The sequence below is a fragment of the Lissotriton vulgaris genome, chromosome 9 (genome assembly GCF_964263255.1).
Source record: "Lissotriton vulgaris chromosome 9, aLisVul1.2, whole genome shotgun sequence".
In the NCBI taxonomy this organism is placed as follows: domain Eukaryota; kingdom Metazoa; phylum Chordata; class Amphibia; order Caudata; family Salamandridae; genus Lissotriton; species Lissotriton vulgaris.
The window spans coordinates 1,239,617,386-1,239,643,446 of NC_141697.1; the positions used below are offsets into that span (position 1 = coordinate 1,239,617,386).

Here is a 26,061-nt window from a genome sequence, read left to right on the forward strand (position 1 = left end):
GAGAGGTTGAGACACCTCTTCCCAAGGCGAAAAGACTCCATTCTGATAGACTGAAGAGCAGGAGAACCTCAGAGGGCTTTCCCAGTGCAGCATCTGTTCGGATTGCTCTTCAGATTTCCTGTTATTTTAGGAGATGCTTCAAACAAACGTCCACATTGGTGCGGTGATGCTCATGCATCGCGCCAGTCACAGTCCAGAGAAATAACTTTAAGGCTTTTCTTGGTTTGTTTGGCTGCAGCTCCACTAGGCAGGTTCGGATGGAGGTCACCATCTTTCCTGCATACCAGCCTGGGCACTTTTGAACCCTGCCCTGTGAAACCTCTCAGCAGCATTAGTCTCTTCCAGAAGGCTCCACTGAAGTCACCCCATTTGCTGATGGGGATATGGGGTGCACAAAACCGATCATAAAGCTTCTGTATTTGATACATGCGATTTGACCAAGTCAGTTGCAAAGGAGGAGAGGAGTCCAGCAGTGTTTCAATAACTTCACTCCCAGGTAAGAGAACACTAATTTTTATGGCCACCTTGAAAATCCCTCCACCAATTTAGAATATCCAGTGAAAATAAGGATTGGGTAGAAAGAAAATTGGTGACCAAAACCCACACTGGTCAGGGATTGGAGCTTTAGACCTGGAAATGTCAACATTTAAAGACCGGAAAATAGCACAGTTTCAGGGGAGCAAGATCAATCAAACAGGTAACAGGCGTTTCACTGTGGAGAGCAAGTCTGAGGGAAGCTAGTGAGTATTTATGCATTGACATCTTTACACCAACACCAATCAAAAACTTCTACGTAAATACATACTGTATCAGAAAGGATATTTGCATCTGCTGCACGGAGCAATGTCTGCCAGGTGTCACTTACAAGATCCTTTTAAATCAGCCGCTGTGCCAGGGCTTACTGAAAAGGCTCCAGCAGTCAGCAGCAGCGGAGGGTCAAGTGAGCCGCAGCACAAAACAGCAAGATCATTAGGTCTGGCAGCTTAAAGCTGGGATCCATCGAGAGATTCAACCAATGCCCACATGCGGCAGGACCTCCCACAAACCCATGGAAGCACTGGAAACCACAGCTCGCACGTGTGTAGCTGCTACATCAACAACAAAAATCAAAGGTGCAAAAAGAATGGGTTTATTGACAGTAATTCACAAATAACTCATACATTCCGAAGGAGCCAGCTTCTGAAAATTAAAAGAAAAGGTTTAATTTGTTCTCATTGGCAAACGACTTCCAAAACGAAAACAATATTGAAACGCCCTAGGTTCCCAATTGAATTTTAACAGATTTCCTACTTCATACATATATTTTTTTCCTCTTACGATACATATTTGCAGTGTCAGTGTATGTAAAGCTAAATAGTGACCGCTTTGTAATATTGAATTTTAAATATTCCTTCTGTTCAAGGACGATCAATCTTCCTAAGTAATGGAAACTTCTCCCTGAACACATTAGCTGCCCATTTCAAGCTGGACATAGGGGACAGTCGAAAGAAGAACACCGCGCAACCTGGGCTCATTTTATCAAGTATTTCCTAAGAAAACTAAAATGTTTACGTTCTCAAAAAGTATAGAGACATAACCAATTAAAAGTAAAAAGCTACAACCTCAGTAAAAAGCTACAACCTCATTTTAAACTTCAGGTATGTGAAATTAAACTTTCAAGAAAGGGGGCAACGTTTGATGTAATCTTTTAATAAAAATCTGTGATATTGTAGAGTGAATATTTATTGCTTCATATGAATACTGTTCTGAAAGCCCAGACATCCACGTACACACAAATTACATATTGATTTACTGGTGAAGTGAGCACTCTTAACAAGCTACAAAATCTACTTTACAGAAATGTATAAACTCGAATTATAAAAAAAATTCAAGAACCTGGTATAAATTTGGCAGCCAGTAATTGTGTATTAAGGACTGCAGAATTTGAGTTTTAATATTGGAAAGCATAACCTTAAGAGCTGTATTTGTGCTTGTGTTGGGTCTGAAAAAGTTACCAGCTGCCCTAAAAATAAAATAAAAAGAAAATGTACTTCACTTCAAAATTCCACTTAAGTTATGGTGATGCACCGTCAAAAGTTCTGGTACATATCCACGGTAATATTAACTCTTCAGTGCAGGGGTAATTGCAAACTGTATAAATAACGGTGCGCCAGTCAGTCTTTTCAATGATGTGTAAAGCTTGTGAAGAGGCAGGTCCCCTCCCAAATATGCAGAGAGGTACGAAAGTTTCCAAGTATTCATCGTAGAAAAATTCAAGCAAGTGCTTGGAATACGCCATTTTCAACGCAAAGTACGCACTCGGAAATAAAGGGAAACCTTTGGGTGCAGGCACCTAAGCAGTGTGTACAAAAAGGTTAGCATTTGGGTAAGTTTCCTTGGAATGTGTTTAACCTACTACTGAAACAAATTTTGGCTCCATTGGGTTTCACAAGATTTTAGGGTATCCACCAACAAATGGAAAGTTTGACGTCACATGCAACAGGAGAAGATTAGACCACTTTTAAGTGGAAATATGCCAGTTCATATTTCATAGAACCAGAAAAATAGACATTTTTAGATCAGGGTGAAGGTACATACATGGTAATTATGAAACTGAGATTTGGTAGAATACAAATGGATGATGCAATGTGGAGACCGAGAAACAAACCCGGCTGCTCACATGTCGAATGCAGAAACTAGGACCAGAAAATGAAACTTGCTTCCATAGCAGCCAGAAGCAAGACACACACATCGCATAAAAACATTAAATGTGATCATTTCCAAAAAGTTTTAATAATAACCTTCCAGTTTAAAAACGTTTTTTCTAAATTAAAAAAAAATCTATACACAGACCACTGATTTGAAGAGACTGGAGTTTCAGCGGTAAGCAGGACTGGAGCAGACCTGGAGCAGGATAGGTTCACAGTTCTCATCAGGTAAGGCTCAGTCAGGTTTTTATTTTGTTTATTTTACAACCTGCTTTTCTCTTGTAAAACTAAAGGTCCACTTTATTACATACAAAATTTATACAGTGTAAAACCAGAGTCATATGGAAAATACTGCATGGAAAGGTATTTAAACGGGCTAGTCTTGTTCCATAGGTTCTTCCGCGACCTCTGAAGCATCGTCGCTGTTTTCCATAGACTCCGGCGGAACGTCAGAAGCTTCGCTAGCGAAGGCAACAAGTTCTTCAGTTCCGGTGCACTCGCTAGCTGTGCTAACGGTCAATGCTGGGTCGTCTGAGTTGGTCGAATGTACATCTTTCTTCGCTTCAGACTGATCAGATTCCTCCATCTCATTCTCCTCGCATGTTTCTTCACTCACGGAGACAAGATCATTTGAATCTTTGTCCTGGTCACTGGTGTCAGGGGTAACGTCTGTTGAGGTCATGTAAGATTCTGGGGGGAAAATGAAACGGAATGAAAAATTAAGCAAAACCAGGGTTTGGAACAGCACCAACCAAATAGCTCAGACCACCACCGAGTCAGCTTAGATGAATACATTTTCAATTTTTACTGGCTCTCGAACACCTGAAGGATTACACCTTTTGGTTGCTGTAACAATACACCTCCTGAAGTGCGAGACTATATTTTATGCCCCCAGATTCCCTTTCCTTGAACATAATGGAGTGTCCTCCCGGTACAGAAGGCCATAGCCCTTAAGCAAAGCATAACGAAATAAGATTTGAAGCAGACCATTAGTAACATATCACCATCCAGCACTCTGGCATGGTTCTGTCTAAACTGCCACCTATGCTAAGCTCACTTCATGGATCGGTCTGTGCGAGACGCACAAACCTACCAAGCACGTACAATAGGCTGAGAGTCTGGAGACGCAAGGCTGTAGGAGGCTTGCAGCAGTGAACAACCTGTGCCTACACCCACATTCCTTTCCTTGAATTCACAGGATAAGCCTAATAATCATGAAACTCCATCAGTGCCTAAGATCTGGCAACACTTCCTGACCCAACTGGAGAAAGCCAAAGACATGAGTGTTGCACAAAGCATGAGGCGCGGGCCACGATCCCTCCTTACAGATCACATTCAGCACAAGGTGCCACTGAAAGTCCACAAATGCTGCCTCGGCTCCAAGTACATGATCATTCACTGGGGCAAAACTTCCCAAACAAAGCTCTCAAAACCTTCCATTGCCGTTTGCCCACACGAGGACCACCGTAGGTAGTGACGGGCTTCGGACAGAACAAACTGAACAGAAGAAATCCGGGATTGTTTGGATTCTTGTGATGTGAGGAACATTAAGCATTTAAAGCAGAATTTAGGGAGCAATGATCAGATAGTTGGTTTATGTTTTATGAACAGCCATCAATAGCAAGCCTTTCCAAGGAATAAATGCTGCTCACAGGAACTAGGTCAACCCAACACTGATGCGGACTTACATTAGTTGCAAGTCACTAAGCGCCAACAATTCAAAACTTAGCTAGTCAAACAAAAAATCATATTCAAACCCCAAATAGTTGAAGGTCTCTGAATTTGGAGTCTCAGCTTTCAGGGTTCCCTAGAGGGCAGAGCTCACATCCGATAGGCACCCTTCATTCTCCAATTTCAACTGCACCAATCCGACGAGACATCTAACTTCACATGGTGGGGGACTAACCAGATCAGTGACAGCAGTGGAACAAGCAATGGCAATTTATTGGTAATCAAAATAACTTCTCTTCCCCCTAACGACCGTCAATGCTCCCAGAGACAACGACTGGCTAACTCTTCTAATACAAGATGGGCTATCACAACTGCTCAGCCAAATGCCATTCGAGGCAGACTTGAAGAGGTCGAAAGAACATGGGGTGTAGCCAGAGAGGGAAAAAGAACTAGTCATAAGACAGAGGGGCAAATGAGAGGGCACTCGGGAGAGATTGGAATGGTCTTTAGACAGGAGCGAGAAAGGCAGAGAAACACAGACGCAACACAACAAGTAAATCAGCAAGAAAAGCACAGGAGTAAAATGGCTTGCCTCAGCGGGACAAAACATCTATTGGAAAACTTAGAAACCTAGTGTTAATCTACATCTGAAAGTTACATCCTGCAATGTCTGCATCAGAAGAAACAAGCAGAAGAGGCCCTCAAATAAGAACAGGAGGGAAGAGCGTAAACACTCCAGCCAGAGTATTAAACCGCTCTTCTAAGCAAACACAATTTGGCATTTCAAGGCTTTCTGATTCATGAACAGGGATGGATCTCTTCCAACTGGGCTACAGGTCCAAGCAAGCATCAACCATTGGCAAAGAAGAGTCAACTGGAACAGTAGCTACACCCAATCCCTCTTCAGAGTCCTAGGGAAAGCAATGCCCATTATATCACTGAAAGGAAGACAGTTAAGTCAGACCAGAATTGAACAAAAACAATTTGATTCAGATATTAGCAGAGATTCGAACGAACTAGCAACAGTCCAAGGAGACCATGCAGTGGTTCGTCTGTACGATGAGCTCAATCAACAGCAGAACCCTAACTGGAGACGCTGCCAGTCTCGATTGTCTCAATGAGAGCCGGACAGGTTGCAGCAAGACACTGGGAAAAGATTCTTCAAACTGGTAATTAGTTGCTTCTATGAACCTGTAACCATACTGAAAAGCCAAGCTAGGGCCTAAAATTGAGCTGTGAAAAAGGATTCTTTGAGTTGAGTGAACTACTCAAGAAAAACATAGCAGGTGCCTTAGACATGTTCACTGACCCACCCTTGGTCATCTTACTTATCCCCACTATATTTCACCACCATCATCATCGTCAATGACCGAGACAACTTTTGATTAAGAATTTCTGAAGGCCTCACTCACTAGATATTTCCAGTTCAGGTTGGAGTTCTAAACATGAAGCTATAGTCAGCCATAAATCAAATTACTCAGATAAAAACCATGAAAAAAAGTGGTGTCTTCCCCCATGCATCATCGCATATTTGGGTCTCCTAGCTACACTTAAGAGTGAGGCTGGGAAAGAACTTTGGAGTGGGTGAGCTGGAAGTTACTAAACATGTAATGAGTCTTCTGCCCACCAAGGGAGTTTGGTGTACACACTGACATGATGCAGCAGGGAAAGTTAGACTGATACTCCGTTTCAAATCTTCTCCTTTTCGATTTCCCAATTTGAGGTATGTCCAAAAATGTGTTATTGGTTTGCACTTTTGACAGTTCACAAACTGGTCAGACTTCATGAGTTGCATATAATCTGGCCCAAAGAATGATAGGAGTAAATAGAAAAACACACAATATTATTCAGTTCAAACTTAACAGAATGCAATTACTGTTTGAATGGAAGCACAATATTTTGATGTGTTGCATGCTACACAAAGAAAAGTTCTTAATGTAATGAAAGAAGTTTGACATAGAAAGACACTGGCAGAACTGAAATTGCAACGGCTGTTGCAGACTGTAATTGAAAATATAAGGAAACGAGATGAGCTGTTCTCACACTATCTTTACACATAGGGACACTCTAATCAGTGGTTACCAGCCTGAGGCTCGGTCTGAAGTCGCTTTCAGAAATGAAAAGCCAACAGTACCAATTGCAGAGACTAAACGGTACACTAAACAATGCCCAATACTTAAATTTATCAAGCTGTACAGACCTTCATCTTCGTCACTGCTCGATCTTGTGCAGCTGATTTCATTATCTTTTTCTGGACTTCTAGACGGCGCCGCCTCTTCTGCCATTTCAGAAGAAGCCTCGCCACCGGAAGGCGGGCTGGCAGCCTCATGGTCCTCGTCCTCGTCATCCTCATCGTCCTCCTCCTGATCAAATTTAAGTCTTTTGACTTCATGTCCCTCGGCCTCCACCGGGTCTTCTTCGGAGTGCTTGTTTTTGATGGGGCTTGCTTGAGGGCTGCTTGTTTCAGATGTTAACAAGTCACTACTGGGGAAAGAATAGTCCAAGTTAGGAAAAAAAGTGCACAATTTTAACAGGGAAATGGAAACTGCAATCCTAATTCATCACGTATAACCTTGAAATCTCAAAGAATATCCCTGCCTATATCCATTCCAGAGACACATTTCCAAGATCTTCATTTTTTAAAATGATCGAATATAGAGAACATGTTTAGCTGAGGCAGTCATCAGTTTGTCTCTTTAAAAACAGCCAACTGCAAGTAAACCTTTTGCACTATAATAGGTTTGACAAAAAAAAATTAGTACTCAAAATAGGTATCGGCAATGCCAATAGGCATGGGTCATAAATTAAAGTGCCTCTTCAGTCACTTATGGGTTTAGGTATTCACTAAGACATCATACATGCACCCGGTCACCCATCCTCCCACACATACCCATTCATACATCGACCGACTATTTTCTAGATTTACCAGTATCACAGCCGCAAAAAACACACACTCAACATGTGCAGCATTCATTAAGAGAATAAAAGTAGGAAACACCACGAAGCGATCATGGCATCGCCACCATATGTAGGTAATACTAAATATAATTGAACATAGTTGCAGATGGCCATCTTGGAATGGTATTATTTAGAAGCAAGATCTTGGCCATTCTAGAATGAAAAAAACCAATGATACGCCATTCCATGACGGTCACCCAGTTTAGAGGCAGCGGTTGAGCAGAATATGTCTTGCCCCCCCCACTCCCATCAAAAATGAATAAGGAAAAAATGAAAACACAGAGACGCCGTCTTGGGTAGAAGTCAAGTGTAAATGACGCTCCTACATATCAATGACAGAAGAGGGCAGACCCAAAGCGCACACATTATTTTATACATTTTATTATACACACACAATGATAAAACCAAAGGTTAAAAGGGACATAAATAGGTGAAAATGCTAATTTAAACATACCGTTTTCAGCTAACCAAACCACTTAAATGCAGCAGTTCTCAAGTAACTATAAGTCCCGCCCTGCCATGCATAAGCGTGTTATCAAATTATTCCACTTTAGATATTGGAGGGATGATATCAATTGTGTCACAGAATAGGTCATGATTAATCCATTATGTGAGGTAATTAGCAGTCCATGGGGCAGATCCCCCCGTTTTTTAAAGTGGAAGAGATGTCTGCGGCTGCCCTACAGGAACCACAAAAAGGGCCTGTGGACACCGGGCCAAAGTTTACTTTTGAAGAGGGGCATGCATTCTTACTCCCCAAGCCACTTAAGGTCCAGGTGATCTGATGAGATGGAAAGAAGTGGTTACCAGTAAGAGCAGTTTTGCAGGTTGAAAAGTTTCAGGATTCCCACGCAGTGCATTATTCCACCATCTTGTGGTTGAGTTCTGAATGCAGTCTTTGTGTGTGCGTTTTTTTGTTGTTCATTTCTATGTCGAGCAGTTTGGCTCCTGGTCCCACCTTGGTCATTATCGTCAGGTTACAGCCCCTCCCCACCCTCCCACCACCCTCATGTCTAAACTCTCATCTCTGGGGGTGGGGGGGGGGGGGGGGGGGTCACATATGAATCCAGAAACTCTTCAAGCTGCAAAAGGACTCCTCCTGGTAAGTAACCATGTAGTTCATTTCTGGAACTGTAAGCGGTGCTTTGACTTAGCAGCTGTTTTTCCATCTTGTTTTGTGAGGCTGGGTTATGGTGAGAATGTTTTCGAACAGATGTTTTAGGGGACTCGGTCCCACCTGGGCTTCTCTGTTGGCTTGAATGTCTACACAATAGTGTTTCTTGGAGGTTTGCGTAGAGGCCATGTGGCTGCCTTACATATGTATGGGCTCTAGACCTCTCTTATAGATTCTCCCCTTTGGTTGCATGGCATTTCTTTTCGTACATCTAGAGTATGAGGAGTCCTTTTTGCTCTGGATTTTGTTTGAAAGCGGGCAGGAGCACACTTTGGCTGACATGGATAGCAGAGACCACTTTTAGCGTACAATGGCGACTCGTGAGCATCACCTCCTCGTCTGTCTGGATTTGGAGAATAGGCTCTTGTACAGTGAGTGCTTGTAATTGGCTGACCGGGCTAAGTGAGGTGAGAGCTCCTAGAAAGGGCGCTTCCAGTGATCAGATCCTGAGTTCTATGCGGTGCATTGGCTCTTAAGGTTTCATGTGCCGCCCAAGTACAACATTCAAGTTCCACGCAGGTCTAGGGGCTGATCTTGGTGGTGTATTCCTTTTTGCCCCTCCTAGGAATCTTTTGATAATTGGTGTTTGAAAGAAACCTCTGCCTATTACTCCTCTGGAGTGTGCCACAACAGCCGCTAGGCGTACCTTGAATAAAGTGCATGACAGTCCCTCATCGAGGAGGTTGGTGAGATGGTCTAAGATTGTTGCGTGATGTGTCCAGTCACAATCAGGTGCTGCTTTGGCATGCCAATGTTTAAACATCTTACATTTTTCCGTATAGCACCACTTTGTGGACGGTCTTCTGGCCTCTAGCAACACCTCCAAGGCCCCTCAAATGTTAACTCCACAGGAGCCGTGCAGCCAGGTTGAGTGCGTGTGGTTCCTGGTGTAGCACTTGTTCCCCCTGTGGTTAGGTCTTGTGGTGCCTGTAGGGTTGACCTCCTGCCTTGCTCCAGTTCTATCACCTTTGAGTATAAGGTTTGACTTGCCCGCTGCCGGGAGATTGGAATTAATGTCATTGTTTGAGCTGCTCTATCCCACGTTGTACCAGGGGAATAGTTAGAAAGGCATTTGCAAATGTCTGACCAGGATATTGACAGGGCAGTCCCCTGCGTTTCGAGGTTTGGGAATCTGGCTGCAAAGCTTTGGCGATTTGAGTACTCGTGTTGCAAAAAGGGCTATTTTCGGTGTCTCCCACTTTGTGAATATCATGCCCAATACTTCCCGTTTTAGCTCCCACTTGTGAGAGGCACTTTCCTGTCTCCCTATATGTTCTGTACACCCGGCACGTGTACTGTAATGGAATTCTTCTGGATGACCCATGCCGATATATCCTGTGCCAGAGAGGACAGCTCGTGTGATCCTGTACCTCCCCATTAGTTGAGGTAGAACATGGCTGTTGTGTTGCCCGTTTTCCACAGTAATATCTTCCCTGTGACTTGAGTTTGGAATGCTCTCATTGCCTGGAAAACTGTCTTGAGTTCCAGTACGTTTATATGTTTTATCTAGTCTCCTGGGCTCCACGTGTTCCTGACCTTCAGCCCGTCATATGTGGTCCAAAGCCGGAGTGTGAGGCATCCATCATGATCGGGAGGGAGTTGGGTTCTGAAAAGGTCTGCACATTCTGATGTTCTGACTGCTCCATCACTGGGTACTTTTTCTGTTACAACCTGTAGCTCTTCCCAACACAGTCCCTTGAGACTAAGGTCTTTGAAGCCATTCCTGAATTAGTCTCACTTGGAATCTCACATTTGGAATGATGGGAATTCAGGAAGCTACAAAGCCCAACAGCCTTCTCACCATCAGAGCTCTCCGCTTTTAGTAGAGGTGCATCTGCACGGTTAGTAAGCCGATCCTTCTCGGAGTAGGAAAAACCTTTGTAAGGAGTCTAATCATGCCCCTAAAAAGATTGGTTGCCTTTTGCTACACTGGTGCTGATTTGTATTAGTTTATGGTGAACCCTCAGTTGTGTAGGTTTGAATTGTGGTCGTTGTGTTCTCCGGACATCTTTTGAATGATCCTGCCTCCAGTAGCCAGTCGTCTAGTTTTGGGTATACGTGTACTCCTTTCCTCAGGGGTTCTACTACTGCAGTGAGGTACTTTATGAATTCTCTTGGTGCAGACTTTATGTTGAATGGCAGCACCTTGTGCTGTAGTGTAAGCCGTCTGCCATGAACCTGATTGACATTATATTTTTAGTTCATGAGGGTATATGCAGGTGTGCATCCTCATGGTCTGTGGTTGCCATGAATCCTCCTTTCTGCACACAAGGTTTGACCTTTCATCAAATTCTCATCTTGAATTTTTTTGTATTGATGTACTGGGATGGGTGTTAGGCTGGTGTCTGGTTTTGGCACCAGGACATAAACAGAACTAACCCCTTGTCCTTTATTTGCTAGAACTCATTTTATTGCATGTTTTTGCAACACATCATGGACCTTCTCGGAGGCGTTCCAGTTCTTGGAGGTCTTGTTCATGGTTTTATTTTTTAAGGCAATTTTAGAACTACGATGCAATATCCACAACAGAATAGGTTTAGCTTCCACTTGCTGGAGCCCCCCGTGTCACATGTGTGGGATCCTTATTTCAGAGTTACTTGCTTGAGGACCCTGCCCGTCTGGGTGCGATGCTCTTCCCCTCGCTTTCCTCCAAAGGGCTGTGTTGCAAGCGTGGATAGAGCCATTGTGGCGCCGTCCCCAGCGTTGATGTTCGGCCACTAATGATGGGAGGATGTCGAAGCGTTGACTGGGCTCCCCGTTGACTGATCATTTTGATGGCGTTCCGCTGAACCTTCCCTTGAATTGCAGCAACCCATTGCTTTTGCCATCTTTGTCCATTTTCATGCCTTTTTGGCCTTCATCCACCGAGCTTCCAAAAAGCACGTCCCTGATGAAAGGCATATTGATCAAAGCCTCTTAAACCACAGGTTCAAACCCAGACACCCTCAGCCACACAGGCCTTCTCAGGGGAATACCTGTTCCAAGTGCACCCAAAGCTAATTTCACAGCAGTCTGCAATATTTTCCCCTCTGCAATAACACAGTTTTTGTATTGATCTGGTAAGTGTTGTACCAGATCTTCAAATTCATCCCACTGCTGGTGTCCATATCGGTTTAGAAGCACGTTGGAATTGGCTTTGCGCCATTGTGTTTCCACTGCCATCTCACTCTTCTTACCCACCATCTCGAGGCGCATACGTTCGGTCTGGTGGTTTGTCACCCTTAGTATAGACGTTTACTTCCTCCTCCTGTCCTTCCGCCGGTTCCAATGCTAGTGGTGGCCCCAGTTTCCAGATCTTGCTCTGGTTCTGCCTGGTGTTTCACCAGACTATGTATTCTATATCCCTTCAGGGTCACCTCAAACTCTTGTTTCCTTTGAAGCAGCACCTTCATTTCGGCCTAGAGTCTCCTTTTTCCTTTCAGCATGGAGGGCTTTTTGTTCGGATTTGATGGCAGAGGTCCCCTTTTTCGGCGCTGATGAATCAGCGTCGAGATTTGTTTAGAGGGTATGCCGTCATTGGTGAACTTATGTTTGGAACAGTAAGGCTCCTTCGTCAGTCTTTTTCCCCATGGCAGCCGAGGCTTTCAGCAATGAGGTGTATTTGGAGTGTTTTAACTCGGTTATCCTAGTTTTGGCACCGTGGTGGTAGTGTTGTTACCTGGCGCTTCTGTCCTGTGTGGGTATCTTGCAGTTTCAGCCTCAATGGTCTCCTCCAAGTCGGATAATTCTGCTTTTACCAATTTGGTACAAGCCTAGGCCTCCTGGTCACTAGGGAGCGGTTGTATGGATATAGTCGCTGACACTGTGCCATGGCGCCGTGAACCCATCTCTGTTTCGGTCTTGATTTTAGAGTCTTAGGCTGGGACTCTGCGCAGGCTCCACAGGTCTCCACTTGGTGGTCTCTTGGCAGTAAGGGGGTCGCAGAGTTTGTGTTGTTCTTTCTTGGTAAATTTGTGGTGGCACTTCAGGCAGAAACTGAAAGGGTTGTGCTCCACCCCCACTTATTCTTCGAACCACCTGGTCAGTGCCCCACGTGTGTCCTTCGAGGAAAAAGGGACAAAAAACACCGGCCATTGTTCTTCAGTGGCTTCCCTCTGCGTCAGTTGTTGGTGCTGTTCTTTACCTTCTTTTCATAATTTTTTTTCCCCCCCATCAAGAAAAAATGTCTTCCCGTCTCCATAGAACCGGAGCTCCTGTCCATGTATCAATACCGAGTGGTGGAAAGTAAGAATCTGAAGATGGCGCCCAAACAAGAAGCAGAAGCAGCGTCTGAATTCATCAAGGTAGGACCCGAAGCTAATTTATTGATGTTAAAAATAAATTATTCATGCTTTAAAAGTAAAGATTCAATGGCCAGTGTAGGCTCTTGTTAAGCTCGACTGACAATCTCCTGCAAAATCCTTCACAGCATGAACTTCTAAGCGAAAAATGCTAGCCAATCTATCTGAAAACCTCTTCTTTCCTGACACGCCTATGAAGTCACAGTGACATGGCATGTACAGTGGGGAGTCTTGTTGCCAGAGTGGGGTCCACTTCTATTAATCGTCATGCCTTAGGCAGTTTTGCATCTATACTTAAGTGTCCTTGAGGCAGTGCTCAATTTCAAACGGTGAACGCAGGTGGGCCCACCAGCACTCATTTTTCAGGAAAAAACATGCATTACTGAGATAAAAAGTCACAAAATGTCTTGTAGAATAAAGACGCAAAAGGTAGAATCATAACTACGCAGCTGTGAGATTCAGCCTGTGGATATATTCAATAGTCTGTCTGCGAGCTGACTAAACTTTAGGTCCCACCACTTAAAGCACTGCCTTGATATAGTCGAGAACACCAGGAGCTTAAGTGCCCAAAGAATGCCTGCTTCAAGAGACGCGGCTGGCATTTGGAGGGACTCTTCAGGAACCACCGTATGCGCTGATGGCAGTCCTCAAGCTTCTTTACAATAAATTCCAAGATTTCACAATCCTAGTGTCTGGGTGCTGAAGTGGAGCTCTGCATCAAGGCACGGTTTCCTCAGAATTGTCAACAAAGGGCATCTGAGCACAAAATGGTTTTAGGTCACTGAGGGCGATTGTGTTTCCAGTGAGTTACTACACCTATTATCTCAACAAAATATGAAGGATTTGAGGGACACCTCAAATGTACTATGCCCTCCACCAAATTCTGAGGTCGGGTTATCCCCATTTTGCTGGAATAATCCCTGTAGTAAACGTTTGTACTTTTTCAGAGAAGGCACAGCTTAGCCATCAAATTAGCTTCTGTTATGGTATAGTAAATTGGGCTTTTCAGCAAAGTTTAAGTGCAAAAAGTTATAACATTCTTATCATACTGCTCTCCAACTATAAAAACATTTTTCTTTATGAGATGGTTTAAAAAAAAATGTGTGGACATTAGATAATGGCAGACTAAATACTCTGCCAAAACAAGGTTGATATCATGTCTGGCGTTCTACGATAGCTATAAGTGATAATGCACTCAATAAAGAGGCAAAATATTGCTCATCCGCTGTCGGACGTATTACTATAGCTATAAGCGATATAGCACTAGTAATAAAGAGGCGAGATATCGACCAGGTTTATGAAGGCGTATCGGGTCAGTCACACTCTAAACAATGCCCGGTTTGATCTATAAACAAGAGTGGTGAAATCCCACACTCAAAAGAAGATATTCAATGGAAACGGCCACCCTTTCAAAGAGCCACTCAAATTCAAGGAATTAGAGCCTTTGTATGCTGAATTCCTGAATACAATTTCTATTCAGGTAATAACATAGGAATTTCTTTAAGTGAATTAAGGAAAATATCCTAGGATGAGTTTTATTGGGTTGATTAAGAAAACTCATTAATATAGAGATGTCTCCCAGTGTGGTTTTAAGAATCCCAAATCTCAGATGCATAGATTACAATTTGAGTCACAGGACAAGCTCATTTTATGAAAAGGAACACAAGGGTGGGTGTCTCGCCTTAATACTGTTTCCGTCCAGGGCATCCCTACGCTCCCTTATCAGAGATCCCATTCTGCATGAGGGAGGAAGTGCCCGCTGACACTGGTTGGAGCCAGTGTCTCCAAGAAGATTTAGTCTCATTTTGCCTCTTCTGGTTGCCCCTGGTGATCCAAAATCCAACCAGTGCTTTAGGATGCAGGTGTCAATTAGGCACTCTGTGTCACATCAAAAAGTTCTTAAAGGAACAGCAAGGAAGACTGCAAGCGCTACAAAGAAAAGGGCCAGAGAATGGGTGCTTGCAAAACCCCCCCATCTTCTGCCAATAAGTTTCTGTCCTCCTTCCAACTTTCAAAAGGGCTTGAGAATTGCTTATGCGGTTACAGGGCAGAACGGTTTTCGTTTATGAAGCAGTCCAAGCAAAACATGCCTTCTACTGCCTTTTTAAAACATTTTCACTGGTCAACTGACTCCGGCAGGCTCCCATTAAAATATATTGTGATTGGTTAATTCAGTGCACTGAGGTGTGTGTGATTCAAGGGTGCAAATTGCAGATATTTCTAGGATGCTATGAAATTAAGCCAGTCTGCTAGAATGTTACGGAGTTAAAAACTGTTTTGCAACATGTTATAAATGTACATTTAATAACTATAAAATTTGAAACAATTTCAGCACACATGATAAGCACTGCGAGCATAAAATTAAACAAAAAGATAGACCTGTGGGATTTGTCTTCAGTTTGTTGCAAGTTTGAGTCCTTGTTTTCAGAGCTGTCAGGTAAACCATTTGTAGTCATGGGTGTTGAAAGCGAAAGCTTTGGTCGATTCAGGGGTCTTGGCGTTCCAGGACCATTTATATTCGACCTAGGAGGATAAAAAAAATGAAGATGCAAAAACATACATTGAACGATTAAATGAGCAATAAACAAGCATTCCTCATGCAGCAAGGTGCTATAAGCAGGCAAAGGCCTAAAAAGCAGAAGCTTCTATTAAGGTGGTGTGATAAGTGGGTCCGGCACCAGGGTAGTCAACCCAAGATCTCAGCTAGTGAGCGGAGTTCTTGATCAGAGTTCAATCCGTTCTCTAGAAGCTCTAGCCAATGGTGAACCCTCAACATATTCAACTCGGGAGGCGCAACTTCGATGCCATCACTGACATTAGAAAAAGAAAAAATGGAAGAGTATGACATCGAAGCAATATATTTTGTACACGCAATGAAGCCAACATAAGAATCAGGTTTAGAAAACAGAAACGGAAAAAGTACAACCTCTACCTTTGGAAGCCACATGCTACCAGAGAAGAAGATCGCTAGATAGGGTCTTGACAAAAACCCGAAAGGTGGAAGGTGGAATGCTTGCAAATAGTTTTATCCACCGGTATTTACTCTGGGTATCATTCCAACTCATTTTTCACACACTGACATTCTAGAGAGGACTGCTGTATGCAAACCTGTACTGACCAGCTCCTGGTTGTGTTCTGGTTAAGAGGCGACCTGGCCTGGCAGTTCATGCTGGACTTTCCTATTGGAGCAAGACGAGGTCCAATTTGCAAATGGCTGGTTCTTGTCTGAGGTGGCACGGAGGGCAAAGATTGACAGGGATGCTGTCGCCAGTAATTACAGTGGCTGACATTCATTTAGGCATTCCATCCTTCACTTTTTTGTATTCAGAGGTAGCCTGATCCTCAAGCTTAACATAAGAAACAGGACTCATGAAAAAAGTGGGCGAAAGAAGTAAAACAAGCTAATAATGAAGCACAGTCCTCAAGACATCCTAACTAGTGCAGTATAACTAGATGTCTGGCTAGGTAAGACCAACAGTGACTGCTCTGCAGCCCTCTCCAAGCTGGGCAGGGGATGCTCAGAGTTCAGATTCACATCTGTTCAGATCTTTGGTTCAACAAAACATACCTGTCAGTGTAGCTCGGAGAGTTTCCTGGAAACATAACCCCGTTCATCCTGTTCAAGCTGTTGGAATTGGTTTTCCTGAAAGAAAAGATTCAAGAACTTTTACAGAGGCTAGTAAAGGAGAAATTTAGATGTCTTCCTGCTATCCACTTTACATGCCTGAATTATGTGAACAAGAGAAAACAATTATAATTCGGTATCAAGAGAAGCTACAAAGAACACAACCTTCTTGAAATGAAGTCCCAGTCTGTCCTGTGATATACCATGAGCAAAGTTTGCCTTGGTTGGACCACTGTAATGCACTTAACGTATGCATTCTTTAAAGAAACTTCAATGCCTACAGAATGCGGCAGTTCAACTACAAAAAAATCCTACATTTAAGCCAGTTTTGGAGGCTTTATCAGAGCTCCATTGGCTCCTGGCGAGGAAGAGGAGTGTTTAAGGCCTAATGAATTAGACCCAAGACCCTGTAAAGGGACGGTCCAGCATAACTGAAGGAAAAAAGAAATCTCTTGATAAGAAGAACCTTGTGATCAGCACATTCTAAAATTGTTAAAGTCCATGTCAGAAGAAAGAATTTGGGTGGCAGGAGCTTCATCTAAATTACCTCACAACTCTGGAATAATCTGCCTGACCAGCTCAGTGGTCAGCTTGGTTTATCCAGCTTTAGGAAGCACATTAAAACTTGGTTATTTTCTCAAACACTTGATTAGCTTTAGGACTTTCAGGCTGTAAATGGAAGGTCCTTGATCTTCAATCACACAACGTTGCAGACTCAGCGTCAAGAAGCCTATTGCATTTGCACACTATATAAAATATATCAATCTCAGGCTGAAAGGCAATGAGAGAACAAAGCTAGTAAGCCCCCAGAGAGCAATGCATGAATTTGGTTCAGCACTCAAATGTAAAAAGCCCGGCATCAATTTCTAAAACTGAAAGCTACAGCAGTAAGCTACATAGAGTGGCCTCCAGGGCTGCAGGCAGCTCGCCGCGGCCGCCATGGTCCTAGGCTGCTCGCCGTGGCTGCCAGGGCCGTAGGCTGCTCGCCGCAGCCGCCAGGGCCATAGGCTGCTCGCCGCAGCCGCCAGGGCCGTAGGCTGCTCGCCGCAGCCGCCAGGGCCGTAGGCTGCTCGCCGCTAATCCAAAATGAGACACACAAATGTAGCTTTTGCATGAGTAGCATACATAGCGCTGTGTAGTTTCAAAACTCTCCGCCTATCCGAATGTTTTTCTTTGTTTTCCCTAGTAGATTTTCTCGTATTAAACTGTATATGCATTCAGCCTGTTGTACAGCGTTCTGAGGCTTGTGTGATGTTTATTTATTTCAAAGGTTTTATAAAGCGCTGCTGGACCCAAGAGTATCAGAGCGCTTTACATGGAAGGTGTACATATTGAGATAAACTTATAGTGTGAAAAACAAAATTTACAAAATTATATTGCATTCAGCAGAGCTAAGGGGGCAAAGAAACAGATAAAATTAGGGGAAAATGAGTATTGAAAATTAGGAGAGAGAAGTGGTTAGAGAAGGGGGAGTGAGAATATGAAGGGATTGAGAGGGGGTGGTTAGAGGAGTGGACAAGAGAAGAGAGGAGTGAACATGTTCAGAGTCAGTAACATTAGATATCCCAATATTTGTTGAGAAGAAGTACTTTGAGTTCTTTTTTGTAGAGAGGGTAAGAGGGGTTGCAGCGAAGATCCTTGGGGAGAGAGTTCCAAATTGTGGGAGCGTTACCAGAGAACGCACGGGATTGGGTCTGGACATAGAAGTCTGGGAGGGATCAGGACAAGGCAGTTTGTGCTCCTCAGGGACCTGAAGCAACCTGCTTTTTGTAGTTTTGTTGTAAGGTAAGAAGGGGTGTTTTGATGAAGAACTTTGTGAGTGATGCAGGCGATCTTGTAGGTGGATCTTCCTTCTATTGGGAGCCAATTGAGATTTGAGGACAAGGGAGATGTCAAATTTTTTACAGTCAGAGATGAGTCTCGCAGCTAGATTGAGGACAGATTTAATCGGTGCAAGATGGATTTTAGAGGTGCCGGACAAAGTGGCGTTGCCATAGTCAATCCTGGAAAGGACAAGCGATTGGACAACAAGCTTGAAATCGTCTGCTGGAGTAAATGGTTTTATTTTCTTTAGAAGGAGAAGGGTGAAAAAAGCACCTTTTGCTGCATTTTTAATGTGGGGGATGAGATTTAGGTTCTGGTTGATACTGATGCCTAGGGATTTGACGGAATTAGAGGTGGAGAGTGAGCAGTTAAGAGCTTTGATGTCATTGATCCAGAGTTGGATGGGAAAGAAATTGTTTTTCGGGGAGAAAAGGATGATCTCAGTTTTTTTCTGCTTCAGTTTGAGATGGTTCAGATGGAACCAGGCTTGAACTCTAGTTAGGGTATCATTGAGGTGAAGAATGTCTTTGTGGGATTTGATCTTGTAGTATAATTGGGTGTCATCACCATAAAGGTGGTAACTGATATTAGCTTGTTTGAGGATGAGGGTGAGTGGTTCCATGAACAGATTGAATAGGGTTGGGGAGAGGATGGATCCTTGAGGGACGCAGAGTGATACAGGTTGAGGATTAGAGAGGAAGTGGATGAGCTTGATTTGCTTTGATCTATTTTGAAGGAATGAGGAAAACCATTTGAATACAATTCCTTTCAAGCCAAACCAATCTTTTAGAGTGTTGAGAAGGGTGGGGTGGTGGACAGTATCAAATGCAGCTGAGAGGTCGATGAGGATTAGTAACTAATAGTTTCTTACCTGTCTGTGTAGTTTTGCAGCTTATAGATATTTCTGGATTCACTATGCTGTGAATTATTCCGCGGTCTTGTGGTTGGGTCCGGAATCGTAGTCTTTTCTTTGTTTTTGTATTTTTTTTGTAGCCCAGGTGGGCGTTGACGTCCCACCTTTTGGTGTATTTCCGGTGACGTCGGCACGCTTCCTGCGGAAGCACCCACTCTTGGGCGCCATTATCGGATTCTTTTTTCTCGTGTTTGTTCTGTTACCGAAGTAATGGCAATGTTCTAGTAAGTCATTCACCGCTTTAACCTTCAAGGTTTGTTTTGTTCAAGTAGTTGTCCATGTTTTCAACCCCCTTTCTCTCCAGCCTCATCTTTCTGGCAGAGGTGGGTGGGTTCGCTAGTGAATCCAGAAAGATCTTCAAGCTGCAAAACTACACCGACAGGTAAGAAACTATTCGTTTTGCAGCGTGAATCTTTCTTGATTCACTATGCTCAGCATAGACTTCGTAGCGGTTTCTGATTTTTGTGGCGGCTGGTGGAAGTTGAGCGTTGGTTATTGAATATGTGTTGAAGCACCTTTTGTCCGACTTGTGCTTCCTTGTTCATCTGTATATCCACGCAGTAGTGCTTCGTGAACGTGTGCACTGAAGCCCATGTTGCCGCCAGGCATATGTCCTGAATGGGTGTGTTGGCTCTCTTTTTCCTGGTAGAGTGGGCCTGTGTCCCCCCTGCCAGTTCTTCCCCTGCCTGTTTGTGACAGAATTGTATCGTCTGCGCGATCCATCTCGCAATTGTTCCTTTAGTTACTGATTTTCCCATGAAGCTCTTTGCGTAGGAACCAAAGAATTGCTTTGTTTTCCTGTGATCCTTTGTCCTTTCAATGTAGTGCATGTCAGCCCTTCTGGCATCTAGGGTGTGAAGAGCTCGTTCAGTGCTTGTGGTCGGTTTCTGGAAGAAACTTGGTATTTGTATAGTTTGATTCATGTGGAACCCTGACACCACCTTCGGCATGAAGTGTGGGTCTGTTCTCATTACCACCCTATCATTGTGAATTTGGATGTAGGGTTCCTGTAACGTTAATGCCTGCAGTTCGCTTACCCTGCGCAGCGAGGTGATTGCTACCAGGAAAGCTGTTTTCATGGTTAGCCTCTCTAGGGATGCTTTGTGAATTGGTTCGAAAGGATGTTTCATCAGTTCTGTTAGTACCAGGTTAAGGTTCCATGCAGGTGGTGGCACCCTCTTTGGAGGCGCAATCCTCTTTGCTCCTTCTAGGAATCTTTTAACCACTTGTGAGGTGAAGAAACTCTTACACGTCTCCCCTCTTGTGTAAGCGACAATTGCTGCTAAGTGAACTCTCAAGGAGGATGAGCTTAGTTTCTTGTCTAGTAGGTGCGTGAGGTATCTAAGTACCGTTGAGTCTCTTTGCATCTTATTGTGCAGCTTCTCTTGCCTGCACCATAGAGTGAATCTCTTCCATTTTGATACATAGCACTTTCGCGTGCTGGGCCTCCGTGCCTCCCGAAGTACCCTCAGGGTGCTCGCTGGTAGTTTCAGATGCGCAAATTCTATGTCCTCAGGAGCCACGCTACCAGGCTCAGGATGTAGCACCTGCCCGTTTTGCAAGGAGAGCAGGTCCTTCCTCCATCCGAATCTGTGGGGTGCGCTCTGTGCCATCTCCATGATCTGCGAATACCATGTCTGCCTGGCCCACTGTGGTGCGACCAGTATCAGTGTCATGTTGCTCGCTCTGCATTTGCTGAGGACCTTGTGAATCAGTGGTATCGGGGGAAAAGCGTAAGCAAATGTCCTCGACCAGTCTATCCATAGGGCATTCCCCAGGGACCCCTCCCCGGGCCGCCTGGATGCAAGGCTTCGGTGTTATGAAATTTTGGCGTGTTGCAAATAAGTCCACCGACGGTGTCCCCCACCTGTCGAACAGCCTCTTTGTCTCCTGTGAATTGAGCTCCCATTCGTGGGTTGCCGATGTCTGTCTGCTGAGCCAATCTGCTTCTACGTTGTCCTTTCCTGGCAGATGAATGGCTAGCAGGTCTATGTTGAGAGGGATGGCCCAAGTCCATATCTCCTGCGCCAGCTTCGAGAGAGTGGCAGATTGTGTTCCACCCTGCTTGTTGATGTAGAACATCGCTGTAGTGTTGTCCGTCTGGATCAACACCCTCTGGTTGTACAGTTTTGTCTGAAAGGCTTTTATAGCAAGGAAAACGGTCTTCAACTCCAGGAAATGTATGTGCTTTATCACATCTGCTGGTGTCTACAGACCCCTCACTTTGAGTTTCTCCATTAGAGCTCCCCATCCCTTCTGGGATGCATCTGTGGTGATGTCACCGTTGGCGGCGTTAGAGGCTTTCCCCTTGTCAGGTTCTCCATGTTCCACCATGCCATTTCTTTCTGCACTGCATGCGTTACAACCACTAGATCCTCCCAACGCCCTGTTGCTTGTGACCATTGCCCTTGTAACCACTCCTGCAAGGGTCTAATGTGCAGCCGCACATTTGGCACTAGGTGAATGCATGATATCATGCCCATGATCTTGCTCGCTGGTCTCACTGTCAGAGCTTGCCCCCTCTGGTAGAGTTTCGTCTCCTTCACCAGTGCAACTGACCTCTTCTCGCTTGGGAACACCCTGGTCTGTATGGTGTCGATCTGAGCTCCCAGGAAGATCTTTATTTGTTCTGGTTCCATTGAGGATTTCCCCAGTGTATGGAGAATCCCAGGTCCATCAGTGTTCTTGTCACTCTCTGTGCATGCTCCTTGCTTTTATCAGCCAGTCATCCAGGTAAGGGTATACGTGTATCCCCTCCCTTCTTAGGTGTGCTGCGACTGTTGCTAGACTTAAGACCGAACGCTAGGGTTGTGAACTGATAGGGGTGTTCCCCTATGGTGAATCTAAGCAGATGTTTGTGACTTCTGTTCATTGGTATCTGCAGGTAGGCATCCTTTAGGTCTATGGTTACCATGAAGTCTCCTTTTTGCAATTGAGGGAGCACCTCTTGCAGGGATGTCATTTTGAACTTTTGCGTTCTTATGAATTTGTTTAAGAACCTTAGGTCCAGGATGGGTCTCATTGTTTCGTCTACCTTTGGCACCAGGAAGTACGTAGAATACACCCTTCTGTTCCTTTCTCTGTAAGGTACTGGTTCTATGGCTTGTTTTTGCAGGAGCTCTCCCACTTCCTTTTTGAGTAGCTGCAGCTCTTTCTTTGCTAGTTGCCTCCTTTTTGGCTTTCCGCTTGTTGGTGTCTTTTCCAGTTCTATGTAGTATCCGAACTGCATGATGTTTAGAACCCATTTGTCCGAAGTTATTACTTCCAGGAGTGGAAGAAAATGTTTTAGTCTTCCTCCCACTGGTCTCATATGCCCGCAGGTACTTAGTGCGCCTGACCCCTGCGTGCTGTTCTTGTGCCTCACCCTGGGAGTTCTGATTTGGGTGGGCACATGTTGCCTGATCAAGTCACTTGGTAGGGGGTTGCTGACCTCCCCTCCTATTCTGGCCCCGTCCATTGCCTCTCCCGCGAAAGGGCTGGCCCCTCTGCTGGTATTGCCATGACTGCTTTTGTTGGCCTAGCTGTGTTTGGTTCTCCGTCTGGTGGGATTGTTGGAACGCCTGGTGCGATGTTCCTGGCTGGTTCCCACCCCTGCCGTTGGGCCTTCGTGATGGAGTGCCACTTTGGACCCTCTGAACTGCAATGCCCCCATGGACCTTGCTGTTTCATTGTCCTTCTTTAGTTGGCTGAGCTTGGTCTACTGGGGGCCCGAACAAGGTCTGTCTGTTGAACGGGGTGTTCAGTATGCTGTGTTGTACCTCTGGCTTGAAGCCCGACACCCTGAGCCAGGCTTGTCTTCTTTCAGTGATGCCCATCATCATGAGCCTACTGGAGGTGTCCGCTCCGTCCAGAGCTGTCTTGATGCAAGAGTTTGCCACATTCTTCCCCTCTTCGACTAGGTTTTCAGCTCTGTCTCTGAATTCCTGAGGCATATTCTTTATCAACTTGCCCAGTTCCTCCATGATTTGGTACTGATGCCCGTTTAGTAGTGCGTTGGAATTGGCCATTCGCCAGTGCATCGCAGCATTCCTTTCAATTCTTCTCCCTACTAAGTCCATCCTCTTGCTCTCCTTGTCTGGAGGTGGTCCTGAGGTAGTAGACACATTAGCCCTCTTCCTTGCTGTGGCAGCAATTATTGAGTCTGCTGAGAATATGCCCTGGATATAGGCTGGGCCCTTGGATGAATGTTTGTACTTCTTTTCAGTCCTTGGGGTGACTGCCGGCTCCCTGAAGGCTTCTTTCCCTTGTGCCATGACACTTTCTAGCATTGGCAGGTACTAGCTCTTAGTCTGTGTGGGGAGCAATGTCTCGAGGAGAAAGTCAGCCTTCTGCTGCTCTTCGTCGAGTTTCACCTTGAAGACAGCCGCTGCATTCCTGATGACCGTGTTGTACACGCCAATGTCATCTGGCGGCGAAGCCTCGAAGGATAAGTGTTGACGCTCTCTTCGGGACTCTCTGTGCCGACATCCTGCCAGTCGAACTCCTGGCTTTCCGAGGTCGCCAAACCCAGGAGCGTCCTGCGGTCGTCGTCCTCCTCATAGTAGTCGAAGGCCTCGTCTTTGTCCAGTTCGTCGAATGTTTCGACATTCCCCGACTGTTCGACTTCATCCTCTTCCTCCTCGACCACCTCATGCACCTGTGGCTTGGGCTTGGTTGGGATTATGTAGTCTTTCATCCTGGTGTCGAAATCCTTTTTTCGTTGCAGGATGTTTTCCATTTCTGCTTCGAGACGCCTCTTCTTCACTATTTCGGCAGCCAGATCTGCGTCTAATGGGTCGGCCGATCTCTTCGGCGCAGAACAAATTTTCGACGTCGAAGGTTTTGGCGCTGAGCTTATTTTCGGCGCTGGGGCCTTTTTCCGGTCCTTCTCCCTCTGCGTCGGACGTTCCTTTTTGGAGACGTTTTTCGTCTGCTTTAGCTGTTCTTCAGCTCTCTGCGCCGGGGACTCCTTCTCAGAGGATCCGCTGAGCCTGGGTTTAGGTGCGGGCTCCGAAGCTTTCGGCGCCGGCGCTTTCGAGGATTTTCCCTCGATCTTTCGAGACTCTTGGTCTCTCGGGGCTTTAGGGGCCGTAGAGTCTCCTACCTTCTTTGGAGTCTTCGTAATATCGGTCTCTACGACCGTGTAGCCGTCGTCTTCGTCGGCGGTGTTGTTGTCTTCTTCGTCTGAAGATAGACCAAGGGATGGAGGCTGCCCTTGCCCTGCATCGTGGCGTTGGCTACTCTCTGTCTCGCTCGAACTCGAAGAGTTTTCGGCGTAAAGGCGGAGCAGACGTAGCAGTCGCTGCTCTTGTGGTCTACCGGTAGGCAGAGGTTGCAAACCAGGTGCTGGTCCTTCTGTGCGTACTTGTGGTGGTAATTCGTGCAGAACTTGAAAGGAGTCTTGTACATCTCTTGCGTTCAGCGGGCCCCCTGCGCTCGCATTCCTCGATGGAAAAATCGAAGTTCTGGAACTCTCTTCCCTCTTTCGTCGATCTCCTCGATGATGTAGTCTCCTGAAGTCTTCCCCAATGTTTTTTGTCCAAAAACTGCGTTTTTTTCTTCTTTTTCTCCAAAAATGTCTGGAGCCCTCTCGGGAACGATCCAGACCCAACCGCGGAAAAAAGAATCTGAAGATGGCGCCCAAGAGTGGGTGCTTCCGCAGGTACCGTGCCGACGTCACCGGAAATACACCAAAAGGTGGGACATAGACGCCCACCTGGGCTACAAAACAAAAAAAACAAAGAAAAGACTACGATTCCGGACCCAACCACTTTCTTTCATTATTAAGTTCGGAATTGAACCAGGACTTAGGAGGGTTGTTTTTTTTGTTGTTAGAGTTTGATTGGAGCAATTTAGTCGAGGGCTTCAAGAATGGAGTTATTATAGTGGTTAGTTAGATCGGTGGTGCTGCCAGAGAGCGGGGGAGAAGTAAGCGGGTCTTAAATGTGGATTCCAATTTGGTCATATTGGTGACAATCATGTTATCATTAAATAGGATGACAGCAGGGTCATCGCTTTTAGTCCAATGGATGTTGTAGTCACAGAGGAAGAGATTTTTAGAGTGTGAGAGCAATGCTTGGATAATGTAGTTCACACTTTACAACAGCGCACAATAAATCGTTTATAGAAGTGTACCATACAAATGCCGATTACATGAGCATCTTGCACGGAGAAGGACCTTCAAGGAGTTTGACAGCTGGAATATTTCAGATTTGCATGCTTAGCATTGTTTAGGTGCCTCCTCGTAGCTGGATCTGGAAAAAAAAAACGTATGAAGTTTCTCTAATTCGAACTGAAAAGGCATGGCTGTGACCCCAGACTCCAGAGCAGTCTCTTTTGTAGCAGTGGCTTCCTTTGGAAGCCCTTATCGCATAAGTGGAACCGCAAAGCTCCTTGGGCAGGTCCCTCACCCCCACAGACCTCCAACCTAACAGTCTCCTGCTCAGCGGTTTCAATCTTGGGCTAGTTGGAGACTCGGTCTCGGACTCACGCCACTCTCTACTGGGCGAGGATTACTCACCGGTCTCTTTTATTTAGTTCATCATAAGCCTCCTGCTCAGTTACCCGGCAAGGACCGCTTCCTGTCACCTTTCAGCCATCACTTCTCTCACTGCGAATCACCTCTCCACACCTAAAGGCATGATGCAGCAGAAAAGTTCAACCTTAGTGCATTTCCTAGTTCCATCTCGGCGTCACTTTGCTTTCCGTTTGATTCAAGAAATTCAACAACCGACTTTCCTTTACTCTTAGAAGTCACCCAGGCCACCGTCTCAGCCCCATCTAACTCCCCCAGTGTCCTGTTAAATCTTGGACCCGGTGTACACCCCCAAGTATCTTCAGCGAGGACAGACGGCTGTGCCGCCAACAGAGGGGCACCTCAAAGCTCCACCCACAACTATAAATTTGGAGTTTGTGACTGCAGAAAAACATCAGTCATTTTAGAAGCCCTG

The 26,061-nt window shown here is 45.2% G+C and overlaps 1 protein-coding gene across 2 annotated transcripts in view; it reads right to left on the minus strand.

Annotated features, from left to right (window-relative positions):
* Positions 1-1,108: 1,108 nt before the first annotated feature.
* PPP4R2 (protein phosphatase 4 regulatory subunit 2) overlaps positions 1,109-26,061 on the minus strand; it is a 110,975-nt gene continuing 86,022 nt past the window's right edge. Inside the window, exons 6-9 of one of the 2 annotated variants that reach the window (XM_086939401.1) lie at positions 16,339-16,413; positions 15,150-15,293; positions 6,559-6,842; positions 1,109-3,377 (exon numbers count right to left, since the gene is read on the minus strand). In XM_086939401.1, coding sequence (XP_086795527.1) covers positions 3,064-3,377; positions 6,559-6,842; positions 15,150-15,293; positions 16,339-16,413 — 817 coding nt within the window. In that variant the 3' untranslated portion in view covers positions 1,109-3,063. The remainder of the gene's footprint in view (positions 3,378-6,558; positions 6,843-15,149; positions 15,294-16,338; positions 16,414-26,061) is intronic. The other variant, XM_086939402.1, reaches the window with a different exon arrangement.